The 17,118-nt window shown below is 52.0% G+C and overlaps 7 protein-coding genes across 7 annotated transcripts; 2 read left to right on the top strand and 5 right to left on the bottom strand.

Annotated features, from left to right (window-relative positions):
- Window positions 1–591: 591 nt before the first annotated feature.
- CTAM01_16452 (uncharacterized protein) lies at window positions 592–3,172 on the top strand (the record flags this gene model as incomplete). The annotated part of the gene is made up of 4 exons (XM_060532445.1): window positions 592–1,157; window positions 1,216–1,321; window positions 1,383–2,169; window positions 2,220–3,172. The coding sequence occupies 4 exons, from the start codon at window positions 592–594 to the stop codon at window positions 3,170–3,172; spliced, it is 2,412 nt and encodes an 803-aa protein (XP_060372990.1).
- A 778-nt stretch (window positions 3,173–3,950) lies between these two features.
- On the bottom strand, window positions 3,951–4,575 carry CTAM01_16451 (isoflavone reductase; the record flags this gene model as incomplete). Its single annotated transcript, XM_060532444.1, has 2 exons — window positions 3,951–4,051; window positions 4,221–4,575. 2 exons carry the CDS (start codon window positions 4,573–4,575, stop codon window positions 3,951–3,953), a joined length of 456 nt encoding a protein of 151 aa, XP_060372989.1.
- Window positions 4,576–5,273: 698 nt separating this feature from the next.
- CTAM01_16450 (fasciclin domain-containing protein) lies at window positions 5,274–6,539 on the bottom strand (the record flags this gene model as incomplete). The annotated part of the gene is made up of 3 exons (XM_060532443.1): window positions 5,274–5,553; window positions 5,607–6,375; window positions 6,425–6,539. 3 exons carry the CDS (start codon window positions 6,537–6,539, stop codon window positions 5,274–5,276), a joined length of 1,164 nt encoding a protein of 387 aa, XP_060372988.1.
- Window positions 6,540–6,683: 144 nt separating this feature from the next.
- CTAM01_16449 (uncharacterized protein) lies at window positions 6,684–7,055 on the bottom strand (the record flags this gene model as incomplete). The annotated part of the gene is made up of 1 exon (XM_060532442.1): window positions 6,684–7,055. A coding segment is annotated over one exon (372 nt), but the record flags the coding sequence as incomplete, so codon positions are not given.
- Window positions 7,056–8,715: 1,660 nt separating this feature from the next.
- Window positions 8,716–9,961, bottom strand: CTAM01_16448 (cyclin ccl1; the record flags this gene model as incomplete). Its single annotated transcript, XM_060532441.1, has 3 exons — window positions 8,716–8,973; window positions 9,032–9,340; window positions 9,404–9,961. The coding sequence occupies 3 exons, from the start codon at window positions 9,959–9,961 to the stop codon at window positions 8,716–8,718; spliced, it is 1,125 nt and encodes a 374-aa protein (XP_060372986.1).
- A 1,074-nt stretch (window positions 9,962–11,035) lies between these two features.
- On the bottom strand, window positions 11,036–12,487 carry CTAM01_16447 (BAR domain-containing protein; the record flags this gene model as incomplete). Its single annotated transcript, XM_060532440.1, has 4 exons — window positions 11,036–11,872; window positions 11,942–12,057; window positions 12,124–12,294; window positions 12,361–12,487. 4 exons carry the CDS (start codon window positions 12,485–12,487, stop codon window positions 11,036–11,038), a joined length of 1,251 nt encoding a protein of 416 aa, XP_060372985.1.
- A 3,449-nt stretch (window positions 12,488–15,936) lies between these two features.
- Window positions 15,937–16,224, top strand: CTAM01_16446 (uncharacterized protein; the record flags this gene model as incomplete). The annotated part of the gene is made up of 1 exon (XM_060532439.1): window positions 15,937–16,224. The coding sequence occupies one exon, from the start codon at window positions 15,937–15,939 to the stop codon at window positions 16,222–16,224; it is 288 nt and encodes a 95-aa protein (XP_060372984.1).
- Window positions 16,225–17,118: the final 894 nt, after the last annotated feature.

Raw genomic sequence — 17,118 nt, 5'->3', positions numbered from 1 at the left:
ATCAAAGAGGGGATAATCACAGCAAGAGGTTGTGTATGGACTAGGACTGAAAGGAATCGTTTTGAAAATAGGTGCATGTGAGGCCTAGTGTGGAGAGAATTTACCTAAGCCGCAACCATCAACCGCCCCTAATTCAGCCCGGTTTTACTAGCACGAAGCCTCGCTGATCCATAGCTTTCAGCCGCGCTTAACTAAAACTCCTTCCACTATTGAGGGGCTACTTTATCTTACAAACTGTGGAGATGCAGGACCTTGGTCCCGCTGCTAACCAGCGCTCGTCAGCACTACCAATCCACAGATCAAGTGCGAAGTACAAACGTGGGGAGTGTGTGTTCCGGGAGGGCGACCTCGGCGCCCCTTTCATAATCTTCCTTCGCCGTATTTTGCCAGTGGCTGTATATGAAGCATGCCAAGACTGTCTTTTAAGCTTCTTACTAGAATAGTCTCGGCTTTTGATTTGAGCCCTATGAACACCAGGGGCCCAAGATCAGGTAAACAAATTTCACAAAAGGGGGGCCTTCACTTCATAAATGTTGAGGATCTCCCTTATTTCCTGTTGCCAGATATCCGTGAACTTATTGAATAAGCAAAATGGAGTTTGGTTCTGGTGGTAGCTTGCTTCCTAGCTATCGAAAGCCACTTCCAAGTGAGCAGGTCGAACGTATGACCTCAGATACCCGGCTTCCTCTGGCTTCTCCCTCATCTTCCCCCAGCTTTACGGCTGCTATACATCCTCAAACCCCCATTTTCCCCTCTCAATATGATCAAGCCTCCCCAGAGCACCACACAATGAAGAATTGGGTAGAAACGAAGGCTTCGCCAGCGGCAGAGGGACATCAGATCCCTGAGAACATCGACGCGCCACCATTGCCTCTGCCACCCATCGTTGTAGCTCAGCACCGGAAACGTCTTGTCTGGTGGGCCGTTCGATACTGTGTAATTGTCGTCGTCATCTTCATTGCATTCCTTATTCCTCTCCTTACATTGAGCAATGATGCAGACTTAGCCGACGACTCCACTCCACAATCAATCCAGGACAAACAATACCGCAACCTGGTTTTCTACATCAGCTTGTGGCTAGAGGTTACCTGGGTGGCAGCCGTTTTCTTCGATCTTCTGGGACTCGGCTTGCCATATCTCTTTAGGTTTCTTGCTAGGTCAGTGCACGAGATACCACGATATCTATGGCCAGGCGCTTAAAATGAATCCACCTAGATACATCAACTCTTCCCACCAGAGGTACTGGAGAATCTTGAAGTTCATGCGTCGCCCGATTTGCTTTCTAGGCACGACTATTGTAACCTTTATCTTCTTTGCTGCTGTAAGTCATATTCATTCAAACGCAGTTTCCGTGGCGATTTTAGTAATTGTTGTCATTCTAGTGTATCAACACAAATGAACTCCTTGCTGTAAATGTCAACAAGGATCCGAACACATTTGGGTGGGACGATGTTGTAGCCGACATTTTGGAACAGGCTACTCTTTGGGTGGCCTTCTATTTTGTCGAGAAGCTATTGATATCCTACATCTCCGTACATTATCACTATCGAGCAAATCACTCCAAGCTTACTCGCACGAAAGATCTCCAGAACGCCCTTATCACACTTTACGACGCATCGATATACCTTCATCCTTTCCATCGTGGCACATTCGACGACGAGGATATGATCATCCGCAATGCCAACGGCGGAAGCCATAAACAAGAGCGAATGAGGGTTTCAAGCTACCTTGCTCGACTCGGCCTTGATGGCTACAAGCTTGTTGGACTATTCGGAAATTTTGTTTCCGATGACCCTCATGCCCATTGGATGCGTCCAGCAAGTACCTATGCTATCATAGAGCGTGCTTGGGGAAATGAAGACTCGGCGACTGCACTTGCAAGGCGGATCTGGTTTTCGTGTGTTGCTCAAGATAAGTTTGGCTTGACTCTGAATGACATCAAAGAAATCCTTGGTCCCCACCGCACGCCGGAAGCCACCAAAATCTTTGCCACCTTGAGCGAAGGTCAAAATCACGACATCCGCCTTGAGGAGTTCATGGCGATCATTCTGGAAGCAGGCAAAACGCGCCAGGACATATACCGCAACATCAACAACATGGACCATTGCATTAACACTTTCGACTGGTTTTGTCTCTTCATCATTGCCGCGGTCATGATATTTTTCATTAGTAAGTCCCTCAGTTCGTCCCTCAAAAGATGTCTCTGACAACTTGAACAGTGATTGCATACGTACCAGCGATGAAGGAGATTCAGAGTGTCTTGTCTTCTTTAGCTATTGGTCTCTCATTCGCTGTCGGACGGACATTCCATCATCTTCTTGTTGGCATCGTCTTTGTTTTCTTCGACCACCCGTACGATATCGGCGACGTCATCAACGTCTGTAACGCTGGCGCAACTACAGGCATTGCCTGTACGGTCAAACGCCAGTCTCTTCTCTACACGGTCTTCAGACGACTTGACAACAACTGCGATTTGCAAATCTCCAATGAACAACTCACTCAAAAACGAGTCGAAAACTACACGAGGTCTGGTATCAATCGTCAAGGATTGTCCTTGTTCGTGGACTTCAGAACCAGTTTTACGGATATCATGCGTCTTCGAGGCATACTGGAGGAGTTTCTTGCCCAGAACTCTAGAGACTATGTTCCAGAGACACTAGGGTTGAACGTTGCAAGCCTTCATGAGCTCAACAAAATGGAGCTGAGAATTGCCTTCACCCATCGCAACAACTGGTCAGACGATAAACTCCGCTCTCAGCGGAGCAACAGATTCCACTGTGCTTTGGTATCTGCCTGCCGGTCTATTCCCCTTTACAAGCCAGGTGGTATGTCTCCGTCTTCTGGCGAGAACGGAAATCCCATGTATACCGTTCAGCTGGATACCTCAAATGAGCTACAAGAGAACATCAAGAAGGAACAAGCTCGCCGACATGGCCTAAGGTGGGACCGTGTCGAGCAAGCTATCAATCAGGTCCAAGATCAACAGCATTCCAACGATGCTGGGGATAGAAGGGTTGAAGAGGAGACTAAAACAGACAAGGCAAAAGAACAGGAGGCTTTTCTCAAGTTGGCAAGACTTCCAATTGGGAACGAAAGAATGGGAGCCAGCACCGGTGTAGACTTGCCGGCTTCTGGGACAGGCTTGCGCCAATCAAGCCGGCCTCTCGTTTGATTGTCAGTATAACCGACAGCCTTCTATTCTTAGATCAGCCAGTGACAGTATCCCAGTTGACTCAGTCTTCCTCAGAAATCCCTGCAAACAAAGTACGCATGCGCGTCGTTCTCCGCTCCATTGTCTTTCGAGGCGCTCCCTCTTGTCTTAGAGGCTTGTCGCACGAAGCTCACCTTGAAAGCAACACTTGGGCCGGTCAATAGCCTTAGTTAGGGCTTCATCTGCCGCTTCATCCTTTCCTAGTAGCAAATGCATATCTTCGTCAAGCAAATCTTTGTGACTTCAGGTTTTCTCATCATCCTGGTCGTATCGCAGTATAGCGACGAGTGATTTGTACTCGTTTTTTCGCGCTGGGAGCTGCAACAGCCTTTACACATCTGACACGTCAGCAACTGGCTCCAAATGATCGCATTACCAGCTTGAATGGACATTACAAAGTCTAACGTCGGTTTCGGGTTGTAGTACTAAAACAAGTCAAACGTCTTTTGTTGACTACGTCATGTAACCTGATGGCATTTCAGTGGCACTTGAACTTCTTCCACGTTTGTACCAAGGTGAGCCGACTGGCTTCGGCGTCTCGCTGTCTGGCTGTTGTTTTGAAGTAAAGCCTTTGAGTCTTACTATCTAAGAGAGAGCCTCTATATCATTGATTCTATCATCTTCACGACCATCATGTACGGTTGGCTCGGGTAATTGATCTCCAGGTTCCGCAGGTTCTGTCATTGAAAATTCGGGGTTGGGGGGCAGTCGTTAGGGTTATGCAAACGGGCAGCTGCGCTCAGAGACCATTGGCAGAGTCCATTCCAAACTCTGCTTGGATGAATCTCCGCACCCCAGCTGCAACTAAAGCATCTATGAGGGGTTTCTGGCTGCCTATCCCATCGACTGCTACAAGGCGACAGTACATTAGTCTCCAGCTTTTCTCTAAATTCTCCGAGATATGAATTTTTTGATTTGCGGATATAGTAGAAATAAATCGGAATAACGCCTAATAAGTTCTTCCCCCGTACTCGGATGTACTGTCGCCTTGCAGAAGTCGATGGGATAGCTAGCGTTGAAACACATGATATGATGATGTCTATTCCAAGGAGAGCGGGTTGGAGTGGAGTGAGTCGGAGGAGGTGAGGGCGTCGACTACTTTGATGATGAGATTGAGTGTGGATCAAAGCAGAAGCATTGCCTCCAGGTCGAAATAGGGCTGTGACAATGAATCCAGCGTCAAGAAGTGATTTGAAAATCGAATGATTGTCCGAGATTGCCTGTTGCACCGGCAATCGCAATGTGGAAAGAAGACATATCGAAATTGATTGCTTTGGGGCCTCTTCGAAATGTACGATGGTAAGTTGAATAGCCAAAAGAATCCTGAGTCTTCTCGCTAATATAGAATTTCGACATTCTTTCATCAATAGATGGAGGCTCATGATGAACACTACTGCCACACTTTTATTGCTTCGTCATTATCAAACCTGTCTCTTCCCGCTTCCATTGGATCGCGGGGTCACTTCTGATATGGGGCTAGCTGTGGATGAAACATCGGTTCTGTCGGCTCCGATGACCGGTACCGAGTTTTCGGTTCCGAAATAATTCAGCGAATGGGCGATCTTCCAGCTTCCGAGTCAAATGACAAACCAAACATCGGTAAATCGAAAACCGATCTCTACCGTGCCAGTGATTCACCGTGTCACTCTATCAAGAAGAAAATCTGCTACCCGCATGTCAAGTGTACTCCTTGATGAGGTAACCCATTTCACTGCTGATATTGATGGAGATCTCCAGCGAGGGGCGTGCTGACAAAATTGTGGCAAGAGCTTGATGTTGTTTTCTGGGTGACTGGTTGAGAATAAGTGAATCATCCGAACATAGCTTATTGAAGTGAATTAATTGTCGCCTACGTAGGATATTACAATCCTCCACCAATATGGCAGAAACCCTTCCTCACAAGCTTTGTGGTATAGTTGATCAAACGAACGAACATGAGCTATAACCCATTGGTATCAACTTGCAGTATTGAGATACGACTTCTCCAACCGAATCAAAAGTTCTCCATAACTCTCCCTCTTTCCTTGCCTCATACTTAACTTTTGTCGTATAATGAGTACATTTAGATGTTCATGTAAGCAGCCATACCACCAAAGAGGGCAGCAGCGCCAACAGCAGCAGTGCGCATGGGGCCGGCCTGAGTGCTGGAGGAGGTGGTTCGGACACCACCACCGTTGTTGGCACCAGTCTCAGTGGCAAGCGGAGCAGTTGAAGTGGGACCGGTGATGCCGCTGGTGAAGGGGTTGCTGCCATCGGTAGCAGTACCAGCGCCAGTGTATGCGGGCGCGCGGGTGGAAGCCGTGGTATCAGGCTCCACGGACGTGTTATTGGGGTTCAAGACGCTGAGGATAGTCAGTGAGAATGTTACAAGTCTGCTTCATTTGCAACAACTTACTTGTCGATGACGTGGACGACACCGTTGGCTACAAGGACATTGGGAATGAGAACCTCGGCCTCGTTGACGTAAACGGTCTCATTGATGACACGGATGGTGACGTTTCCTCCATTGAGTGTGGTCAATGAAGTGTTCGTGATATCGGGGCTGTACAAGACGGCGCCGGCGACGACGTGGTACTGAAGAATGCTGGGCAGCACGGCGGTCAGGTTGGCGGTGAGGTTGCCGATGGAGCGGAAGGCCTCGTTGTTGGGGATGAAGATTGTCAGATCCTTTGCGGCGGCAAGAGCGGGGCCGACGTTTGCGGCCTGGACAGCACCCAAAGCAGCAGTGAGATTGGCAGCGCGAAGGGTGTCAGGAATCGGCTGGGGAACGCTCAGGACCTTGTCGATGATGTGGATGGTACCAGCGGTGAAGTTAACATTGCCGGCCGTGACGGTCGAGTTTTCCCTCAAGGCAGAGTAGAAAGTGACGTTACCGCCAACAGTCTGGGCCTGAACGCGCTGACCGCCGGTGATGTTGGAATAAGTCTCGTTGGACAGCAGGGTGGGGATGAACTGCGGCTCTTCGGTGAACTGGGAGGCGTAGTAGGTGCCGTTCAGGACGTGGTACTGAAGAATCGCGGCGACGAGGCCGGGGTTAGTCGCAGCACCTTGGGCACCGGGGCTTGCTAGGAATGCCTCGAGAGCGGCATTGCTAGGTGCCAGGATGGTGATGTTCTGTGCTTGAGAAAGGGCTTGGACCAGAGCCGGCTGGGTGCCCAGGAGTGCTGTGAAACGTTAGAGGGCCTCATTCGAGTAGAACTGGTGGCCGCTTACCTGTGAGAGAAGACAAGCTAGAATTCTGAGAGGCTAGAGCAGCCGTCAAGCTTTGTTGGCTCTGGGCGAGCACAGCGCTGGCCAAAGCCAGAGGGAGAATATTTTTGACCTGCATGGTAGCTGTTTTGCGTACAGGGAACGGATTCTAGTGATTCGAATGGGTTGGGTATCAAGGCTACAACTAACTAGGACTGCTCGATATTGGAGAACCGAAATACGGCGGTGGAGGTGGCAGCATTTAAAGTAATGTGAAAGCTCCTCATCGGGAGTTGGCACGAATCATGCAAAACACCTTGGTGAGCTCAGTCCAAGAGTGATCAAACCAATCGCGTCGTCGTGGGTTACCAGATCGCGCCGAATCAAGCTTGTTGCCCAGGCTGGGTGAAGAAACCAGGAGGCCTGCCGGGCTTCTTGTCCCCAGACAAGGGTCTTGGTCGACATCACGACCGCGCCAGGGACTGGGACTTTGGACTGGACCGGGGCAGACACGCAGACCAGGGGGTGGAGAAGCCTCCTTAGCTCGCAAAAGAGCACGACGCTGGCAGAGGACCAATGAGCTGTTTAACAGGATCGCCAGCTGGGTGCCAAGCCGATCGTGAAGTCGTTTTTGGCCGGCGTATACGCCAAGGGGGGGGGGGGGGGGACTTGCACTGGCTCAGCATTAATTGAGACCCGACACCATGGCAAGGCAATGGTCTTGCCAGTACCTTCGTTGCCTTACATAGAAGTCCGAAGATCTTTCAAGAGCCATGGCTAGCAGCGGCAGTCCTAGACTGCTAGCTATGCTTGTGCTAGACGAACCCCGTGATGGTGATCGAGAGGCAATTCCCGTCCGAACATGCGATTCCAAGTCCCATTGCGGTCAGATTAGCATTCTGCCGACTGGTTTTTCACGAAGCTAAGTAGACAACGCGGAATGCTAGGGAACCACCTAGCTGCGAGAAGCTTGGGATATCCGAGTCTGGGACGCCATTGACAGCATGTCGGGTCTTGGAAGTTGCGTAAGCCTGCGCCCGACTGGCACAGCTTGGGTGAGGGGGACTACAGAAAAAAGTCGATGTCGTCAGGATAGGCCGCTTAGCGCCATTGAAGACGGGAGAGACTCCGATGGCGCCGAACAACGAGCCGTGCAATGCTGGATGGTATTCCTGCTTGGCATGCATGCCGGCGGGCTGCCAACATGGCAATCCTTGCCTTAAGTCATAGCTACCTTGAACATAGAGTATATCCGTAAGAACCGCGCGAAACCGAGCCTGTAGATGTTCAAGGGTTACGCTCTTTTGCCCGTCTTATGGTTTGGCTTATTGTTCCCGTAATCTGCCATTGAACCTAGACTGGGATCATCAAACACCATGTTTTCATCGACGATACCTGGCTAGCACGAGTGTTGTCAAGACGCGACAAAACTCGAATGAGAAGGGGAAGAGATGTTCTGGTTCGTGTAGCATTGCAGCCGCTTTCCCCGCAATAGCCAAAAGGATAGTCGACCCCAATGCAGGGCCAGTCGGGCCATTCCCATTTCCCCCTTGGCTTCGCCCTAAGTAGTGTCTCGTCTCCATGGTGTGCCAGGTGTTGGCGAGGTGCTCCGGTTAGACGCCAAATCCACCAAGACACGTATCCGCGATCGGTTTAGTGCCATGGTGAAAGCGTGGCCAAGCAAGCGGACATGGGTGAAGCTCCTTGGAACCCAAGAGCTCTAAGGGCCGGTTGTGCCGACTCCATCACATTGCGTTATAGCCATTGACGATAGTATCATGAAAACGGTGCGTCATCGATTCACTTGACAGATCGCAATTTTGGCGCTTATTCCATAAAGTGCGCCAATGGCGCATTTCTCTCCCTAGGAACCGTTGCTTGGCAGCTGCACTTTCTCCAGCCATGCATGTCCTTACCCTACCATCCAGAGTGCAACAGAGTTGAACCCGTTGAGGCCTCCGCTGGTGTCTAAATGAGCCACTTCTCGGTGATTGTTCCCCGACTGTCCATCAAGTTGCAAGCGAGGGGCGCATGCTGGCGCGTTTCGAGTTGGGAATTTGTCAAATCTGGGCACCGCCACGATGTTCACCATCGGAAGAAGCGCGAGGGGTCGTGGGGGAAAATATTGGGTATCTCTTCGTAAAGCCGAATCGGGACAGTCGGTCTCTCCCGTCATCCTCCGTGAGCTTGGCGAGGCTCCGCGTGCACCGCCGACACCTCTCCGCTAGGTGCATTCGTTGTTGCGCCCGAATTCTGCTTTGCGAAAGCAAATGATTCCATCCGAGGCAGGAAAACAGCAATGGGATGCTCTAGACTTAACCCAGTGCTGGGCCAAATACGTCGTCGCCTTCCGTAACCTTTCGTCGCTTCGCATCCCGCGCCTCATTACCGCCGAGTCCTCCGCCATTACCGTCGAATACAGACCCGTCACCTTCACCTTTCGATATCCGCGTCTCTTTCTGCGAAGCCAGCTCTCGTCGAGCCTTTTGCAAGGCCACAAGATCTGCGCGGTCGGGGTCTCTGCACTTTTTCAGTTTTCGGATCAGAGGTTTAATCACCTTCGTCGCCTCGACCTGTCTCCTAGTCAGTCTCGCCGCGATCTAAGTAGGGCGACTTTTGAACTCAACATACAGTTCCCCAATACTCGTCCAATCTCTCGGGCGGCTCGGTCGCTAGCAGCTCCCTACACGCCTCAATGGTTCCCATGACTTTATCCCGTATGTCGTGTCGGGCGAGGTCTTTCTCGCCTTCGTTCGAGGTGCCGTTTTGAGCGGGTCCAAAGGCGCTTTGGACGAGTTTCTCGGCCAGACCTCGATCAGCCAAAGAAAGTGAGGCAAGCATGATCTGGCTCGGGGTGTAATGAAAGTACGCGTCTGTGACGAGAGAGCTAAACTTGAGGAAAGCGCGGGCACGGAAATGAGCGGCATCGATTCGGTTTTTCTGTACGGTTCGTTAGAAGAGTGCGGAAAAGTGCAGCGTGAGTACGCGAGAATCACAACGTACCTCGAGGTCGGCATGACGCCGAAGTTCCAGAATCGCTCCTTCCAACGCGCGGAACGGGTGCCTGACGTCGAAGGCAAATCGAACTCCTTGGCACAGCAAGAACTCCCCTGCCAGAATCTCCTCCTCAGTCGTGTTGGGGAATTTATCAGCCAGCTTAGCCAGGCGGGTGTACAGTCCCTCAGCCTTGCTTCCGAAGAATAGACAGGTCTTGAGGATATCCTGAGGCGGGTACGTCATGATGGAGTTGGTGACGTAAAATCGACGGAGGAAAACGGTCGCAGTCGCTCTAACCTCTGTCGGGAGCCCACAGAAGTCTGCAGCGCGAATCAACTCCACGGTGAAGAACTTGAGCAGTTGTGTCTCCTCGGGAGGTGTCAAGAACTCTGGCATCGACTCGGCCGCATCAAGGTCCACGCGTTTCGTTTCCACAAGGCGACTGGTAATATTTGTCTTCGCCAGAGAATTGGTCTGTTCTCGTAATTCCGCTAGTTTGGCTGGGGAGAACGACCACAGTCGATACTGTGTCGAAAGTCGGTATCGCGCATCTTCGGTTGCCATCGCGGCAAGCTGGCAGGTTGTGAGCAACCGGTTGAGAGTGCTTTTAACTATGGTCGCGAGATGAACGAGGTGGATGTTGGCGCAGTGTAGACGGAGCGATCGCTACGCAGGAGAATTGCTTAGGGGAGGTGCTGTTGTCTTCTGTCCAATAACAGAGGGGGAGTTGGTTGATTGATCCAACATCACAACCCTCAGATCAAACTGTAGGAAAGAGAGCCTGCCTGGGATGGAATGGACGAAAGCCCAGAGACCTTATCGATGCTGGCCGATAAGCTGAGCTGCCCTGGCACCACAGGCGGGCCCATGGGATCTGCTCACCTCAGGCAAAAGACAGCTCGGGCCACAGCCAGCGCACGTGATGTGGCGCAAGGTTTTTTTTTCTCCCCTGTCGATGCGGGACAAAATGTGGCTGGTGAGGTATCTTAGCCCCCAGTATCGTGAAAAAACCTACCTGAATTCTAAGGAAGGTAGCCATAGGGAGTAGGTATCCACTAGGATAATGGCCCCCAACGCGGATATGAATACATACCGTGAGCAAACGACCGTCGCCGATGTAGGAAGTCTTCTTCGATTTCACAACCCAGGCTTGCCTTTGGGGCCTGATGGCTACTTCGAATATTAGTTCTGATCCTCTACGCCGTTGCACAGTCGCGTTGAGAAGTTCTTGTATGGCCGTTGTACTCAAAGTCGGACTCTAAAGTACCGCCTCATGTTGCAATTCATGCCGAAAGGCTCGGAGCGAAGGTCACTCATGGCGAAAACTTTGACAATCTTGGTGACCATCAGCCAGGAAAACAGAATCCATGCTTACTCAGTATCTGGAGAGTCGAACCCGGTCATCTCTAATCCATACGTTCTTCTTTTCAGAAGCTATGCGATGAGGGAACCAATAGTTGCGGATCCAGCCCACGGATATTAACACGCCCAAACGCCCTGCTCCTGTCGGGAGCCCCTATATCCCGTCACGGAATGAACAGTCTATTGATGCATTTAGACCCAAGACAACAATTTCGCACATCGCTACGCCCGCCCACTGCCGTCTTCGACAGAAAAATCTCAAAACGCGGTGTATATCTAGTACCCAACCTCCCGCTTAGCGGGGACTGGGGGCGCCGGCTTCTTGGCTCGGCTTGGGGGAGGAGGTGGAGGTGCTTTCTTTGCTTGCAGGTTGCTTGTGCTCCGAGTCAAGCTGCTTCCCATGCTGGTGGCCGGGCTGGCACTGCGATCATTCCATTCCGGGCTGCCGCTACCGCTTACCGTCGTGTGGTCATCGTCGGCAAACACGTCGCTCGCCATTGGTCTACCGGTAGGCCTCAGATTCCCACGCAAAGATCCAATGTGAGAAACGGCAGGCACTGGCGGGGTAGCAGCCATGGATCGTCGGTCGGTCGCAGCTGGCCCCTGGAACGTCTGAGACCTACTGATAGACGGCCTCGGGGTTGTGTCGGCCGACGCGCCAAACTTGACCTCTGATCGTTGGGAGCGGATGGGCATGCGGACGGGCATCGGTTCTGGTTCCTCCTCAACGTGATTGTTGCGCGCCGAATAGTCGTTGAACGAGCGGGCCGTGTTGGACCGCCCACGACCGCCGTTTCCATAACGGCGATCGGTGGGCGAGGGAGGCGCATTGCCGCCCGCCCAATTCTGACGCAGACGGCGAAGCTCCTCGGCGCAGCGTTCGTGGTAGTTCAGCTCGGCGTCGAGTAAGCCAGTCAGGTCGCGAACATTGTCAGTCTCTGCATCCTTGATATCGGACATGCGTCGCATGACGTCTTCACCAGCTTCCTCGTACTTTGCCCGGGCAGTACGGAGCTCTTCCTCGAGGCGGAAATCTTCGCGCTTCGTCTTTTGCATTTTGCTGATTGCTGCATCGTAGGCCAATCGGCGCGACTCGAGCTTCTTCCGTGCGGCCTGGCGGAGAGTGTGTCAGATGGGATGGGCTGAAACCACGTATGGACGAGCCATGACGTCGGTACGTACCTGATACTCTTTCATCATTGCCAAAGATCTTTCGACCGAGACAAGCCAGTTATCGGTAACTTCTGAAGCATAGCTTTCCTGGATACCAGCAAGGCGTTCGTTGGTTCGACCGAGAGCTGTGGATTGCATGATTAGCAGTGCTTCGCAAAATAGAGCCTAGTATGCGAGATTGATCAACTTACAGAGCAGACAGGCTCCAAATTCAGAGTCGGGCTCGAATTCCTCGCCGTGGGAAATCATCATACGCCCAACAAAAGCGATAGGGAGGCCCTTCTCCTTGTCGTCGAAAGCCTCACCACGGCGGGCAACCCATTTGACATAGGTGTTTGTGGATTTTTGAAGTCGTTCCATTCCTAGCGCAAAACAACATTAACGCCTGGTTGACTAAAAGCGGTTGTGACTTAAGAGGCCCGGCATACCGTCGTATCGCAATTGCATCTCCATTTCCAAGTTTTTGAATTCGTCAGTCTGTCCGGTCTTGGACTCGGATCCCATCTTTTCGCCGGCCCATTGGAAGGCGCGGTCGAATTTCTTGGTGAAGTTCATGTTGGCGGTAACAATATGGTGCTCTGGGAAGGATCGTCGGAAAGCTCTGCGAGGGTGGGAGATGTCGATTTAAGGGGGAAATAGGACACTCGACGGTCGACGGGGGGATTAGGGTGACAAGTTGAAGGTAGTTTCGGTCGATGCCAGCATTCAACGGGTTGGTGTAGAGAAAGGATGACGAATGGGAGAAGTTGGCAGAAGTCGTTGCGAGAATCGTTCAGGTGGGAGATGTGTTGAGCGAGCGAGCGAGTGAGTGGTGGATGACGAAAGACGGAAGATGGATTGGTTTGAGAAGGTGAGCGCAAGACGAGGTCTTGGGAGCAGATGTAAAGAGAAAGAGAGAGGTGGAAAGGGAGCAGTGGCAAAAAGATATCACACACGGTTGATAATGCAAGGAGCAGGGATTGGAGAGATGTGCCGTCAAGCGGAAGAAGCAGGTGAAGAAGGAGGACCGTGGAAGGGGTGGAAGGGGGTGTGTGGAGGGAACTGTATCCGTACGGATATTGGTCGAGGGATAAGGTAAGGTAGGCACGGAGTATGGTGGTAGAAGATGATTTCACAAAACGGGACGAGGACTTGGAGGAGGACCTAACGGTGGAATCGATGTATGGATCAATAAGGTAGTCTCCGTACGGTTTGTTGTACGGGGGTAATCCACCGTTCCATGGACGCACCTTGGGTACTCGTGGTCACAGTTCAGTTTGGTACCTCACACACGTAGACCAACTCGACAACAACTGAGAGGCAGGTGCGGGCTATGCAGAAGGTTAATTGGCAGTCTCACAGGAATACTGTGCAGATTTGGAGGCAGGAGCAGGTCGAGGCAAGGTAAGGTATCCGTGGCAGGAAATCCGTAACTGTCCTGATGTGCGTCTCAATGTTCTAGTGGAGTGCCACGGTACCTTCGTATGTGTGTGTGTGTGTGTGTGTGTGTGTGTGGTGGGCGGTTTTACTGAACTTCTGTTGCGGGAGGTGGGTTTTGGAGCCGAGCTAAGGCGTGAGCTAAGGCATGCAGGTACGTATCGAGTGGGGTGGTCGGGTGTCACTCCCCGGGAGGGAAGGGAAGGTCTGGAAAGCTTGGGGGAAGAAGGCAGGAGGGCACAAGGAAGAAAGGGACCACTGGCATATCGAGAGCGGAGAGCACGAGACTGGACGTCACGGCAAGGTCGGTGTTCAACCTTCAACCACAGGCAAAGGGACACGTCCGTATTCTAAATCAGAGTTTTGACAACGTATCTCGGGTTTTTGTTAGTACAGATACCTTTGAGATTCGAGGTTTCCGTGAATAAGCGGTGATTTCAGACCACAGCATCTACCTACAGTATGTTGAGGCCCCCTTCTTTCCCGTGCCATGCCGAAGCTAGCACCCAAGTGCACTTATTTTTTTCTTCATTCGCACAGGGAAACAGCACATTGCCACGACTACCTGTTAAGTATCCGTATACTAAGTACTCGTTTCCCAGTTGTTCAGTCCCTTTCCCATTCAGCCATGCATGCTCCGTACGTTCCTTGCGACTGGGAATTTGGGACACGAAAAAACATGGTAAACCGCTGGGGATTATGGTTGCAAGGGTGGACCAGAAATTCGAAATGGAAGGGACCACACTCAACCGCCGAGGGGCGAGGGGGTCGGGTGGGAAGTGGCCCCACTATCTCAGGTTCGAGAATGGAAAGAGATTTGAGGCGGGGTATCATCGATACGTACCTAGGTACCTTCCAGAGTGACCAGACCATGGCCATGCGGAAGGGACACTGGAAACCACTTGAAGTTGGGAAGGCTACCTAGACACGAGACTTTTGCAGCCAAGGAAACGTGCCTTTGAGATGTACTTGCCTTTTGACAATGGTTCACCAGTCGTGTTAGCAATGAAAATAGCTTGGCCGGAGTAATCTGCACATCGAGCATGGAAAGTGTTTTCTCACTTCTGCAGCAACCTTGCTGGATTGGGACAGATCAAGGTAGCACGAGCAGTCGAGTACCTACCTACCATAGTAGAGCAGGGCCTGGATCGTGGCAGGTGCATTCACTAATGCACACCCCGTCTTCGAACCACAGGATTGCAGGTTTTCTCGGCGGTTTGTTGGCTGTTGGAGACCTGGAGATGGCGTTAGCCACCGCCAGGCTGGTTGGCACCTGCAACCCGCACCCTCGAATCTGCAGTTCAGTACCAATCTGTCCCAATCGCATTCCTGTTGCACGCTACCTTACCTGGTAATGGAGCCCGGCGGGGAGAGCGATTGCAGCTGGCTGCAGTGCGGCACGAGGTGGTGGAGGCAATTATGATTTATCCGTATGGATATTTACGATAGTCTGCCTAGGTAACTCGTGGGACGGTGCAATCAAGTATTTTTCTGCTCCGTAATAGTCCCCCTCACCAAAGTCCTAAACTCCAAGAGCCATTGGTTTAATATGAAGGGAGTCAAGGGGGGTCCAATGTGGGGAGGTCTCGAATTGCGTGTCACTCTCACCAACTTGGCTAGTGGAGGCATGAAATTCGAGGGAGGAGGGGCTGGCCAGTAAGTACCTAAGGTACCCTACCTACGTGCTTGCCCTCCTCTATATAGGTAGTACCTTAGGGTTATATGGAAGGTACTCACCTCACTGTCAACTCTGGACAAGCTGCGAAAGAGCATGATCAGCCAGGCAGGCAGGCTAGAGGCAGGTGCGGCCCTTTTACGGTATCGTCCTTCCTGCCGGTTCGCTCAGCCCAATTGCTTCCCGAGACAACGTCACAGTATCGGGGCAGGCAAGAACGATCCATTGTGACTGCGAGGCAGGAGGAAAAGGGTCTGGACCGGGCAAGCCACGTGCCTCAACCCGGCAGCATCTTGCCACTCTTGTCTCTGGAATTGTTTGTCAACGACTCGGACTTGGTGTCGACCAAGATGCCATATTGCCTGCGAAATTCTCTATCTGGTGAATTTTTCCGTCCCCTCATCGGCCCAGGAAGCGCCCATATTGCCAGATGAACCCAGTCACACAACCCATTCGACATTTCAGGGGACAATTGCCATTGGCTATCCGCCAACTATTTCAACGAGCCTGCTGCAATCGACTACATACCTACGGATACCTACCTGCACCGTAAGGTAGCCGATCTCAAGAGCCTCCCCGGAGCGCCCCAGGAATAATGTCAACGAATTATAACCGTCCAAGCCGCCCTTCTTGATTCCTGCCTCAAGCCTGGGTCGATGCCAGTCGAGACCAAGCCGTTGGGCCAATGGTATCTACAAAAAACGCCTTTGCCGTTTCCCGACATGTTTGGTTTCTCCATACCTTTCTCCAGAGCCCACATCTCCGTCCCTCGTGGGCCGGCACCACTCCTCACAGTCTCACACACTTGCCGTTACAATTGGGGTCTCTTCCGGTCTTTGATCGGCTGCCGCGTTGGCCACATTTTCGGCATCGTGTCGCGGGACACGTCGATTCAACACCACTCATACAAATAATGCGCTATCTACGTATATCCCGCGCTCTTCCGTCAAAAGTGTTGGCCAACCCTAGCGCTGGCTTTTCTTTCGCGCCGCTTGTTGCCTCCGTCCAATCATCCGCCCCGCTTGTCGCTCCTCTCCCCTACCGGTTTGAGACCAGTGACCTGCCAGCCAGTCAGTCTCAAGATGTCCCGCTGTCCACACCATCAGTGAGCTGGGATCCAGGAACACGACCAAGATCTCATCCACACACCGTGCCACCACCCACACGGAGTAAAGGCTGTGCTAAATCGAGACGGGCGTGACGGGGTCGTTGGGGACTGGGTGGGACCACACCAGTCTCCTGTTCCTCCCTTGGAGATCCACTGTTTTCTGCAGCGTTACGATGAGGGTCCAACTGGCAAACAAGCGGACACATCGGAGGTCTTGTCCGGGCTCAGCTTCCTCTTTTTCCCTGGCTTCCGCTTTCGCCGTGTCCGTATTTTGTCCAACATAGTCAAAAGATCACAAGTGACGTTGGCTTAAGACACGCTAGATGGAAGTTTGGAATCGACAGACTAGACAATTCCTGAGCTTCCTAGGTCAAGCTGGAGAGGGCTTGACTTTGGCTCACCATTGCGACTAACATTCAGCGTTAGGCAGTACGCATTGCGGCAGGAACTTGAAAAGCCAGCTCTCGCCTCCGATATTATCCGCTTCACACTCACTCAACAGTTTTTCAAAACTCTCTAGGTACGATTTGTAGTGCCTTGTGTCACTCTCGGAAGGTTGACGCTGGCCTCACATTAAACTACCTTCCTTACTCGATATGACTTGATACACAGGAGCGAGTGGCACCGTTCGACTCATCCATACGAATATTGCAAATGGCAGATGGCAGATGGCCATTGATTGCTTGAGGATAACTCGACCTCGTGTGATCGACTCGAGTAGCCCACGCAGCGAGCAACATGCGCAAGTATCCCTACCTACCCTCGACACGTCGCAGTCTGCCCGGCAGATGTGCATCATAAAGTTACCACGGCCTTCAAGTGCAAGCCGAACCCCACACTCTGCCCATTGGTCATCCCCCCCGCGGATGCGGCTCTGTGGTCTCACGAATGAAAGGACAACGCTCTCAAGATGAAATCGATGACAGCAAGTGCATGGCCCTGACAAGCTGCCCTTCTCTTTCTACTCTTGGCGCTTGTGTCGCCGCA

This window comes from Colletotrichum tamarilloi (assembly GCF_030869305.1).
Source record: "Colletotrichum tamarilloi strain Tom-12 chromosome Unknown Scaffold_222.1, whole genome shotgun sequence".
Classification (NCBI taxonomy): domain Eukaryota; kingdom Fungi; phylum Ascomycota; class Sordariomycetes; order Glomerellales; family Glomerellaceae; genus Colletotrichum; species Colletotrichum tamarilloi.
The sequence above is the reverse complement of the archived record's forward strand: the minus strand, read 5'-3'. Positions and strand labels throughout refer to the sequence as shown.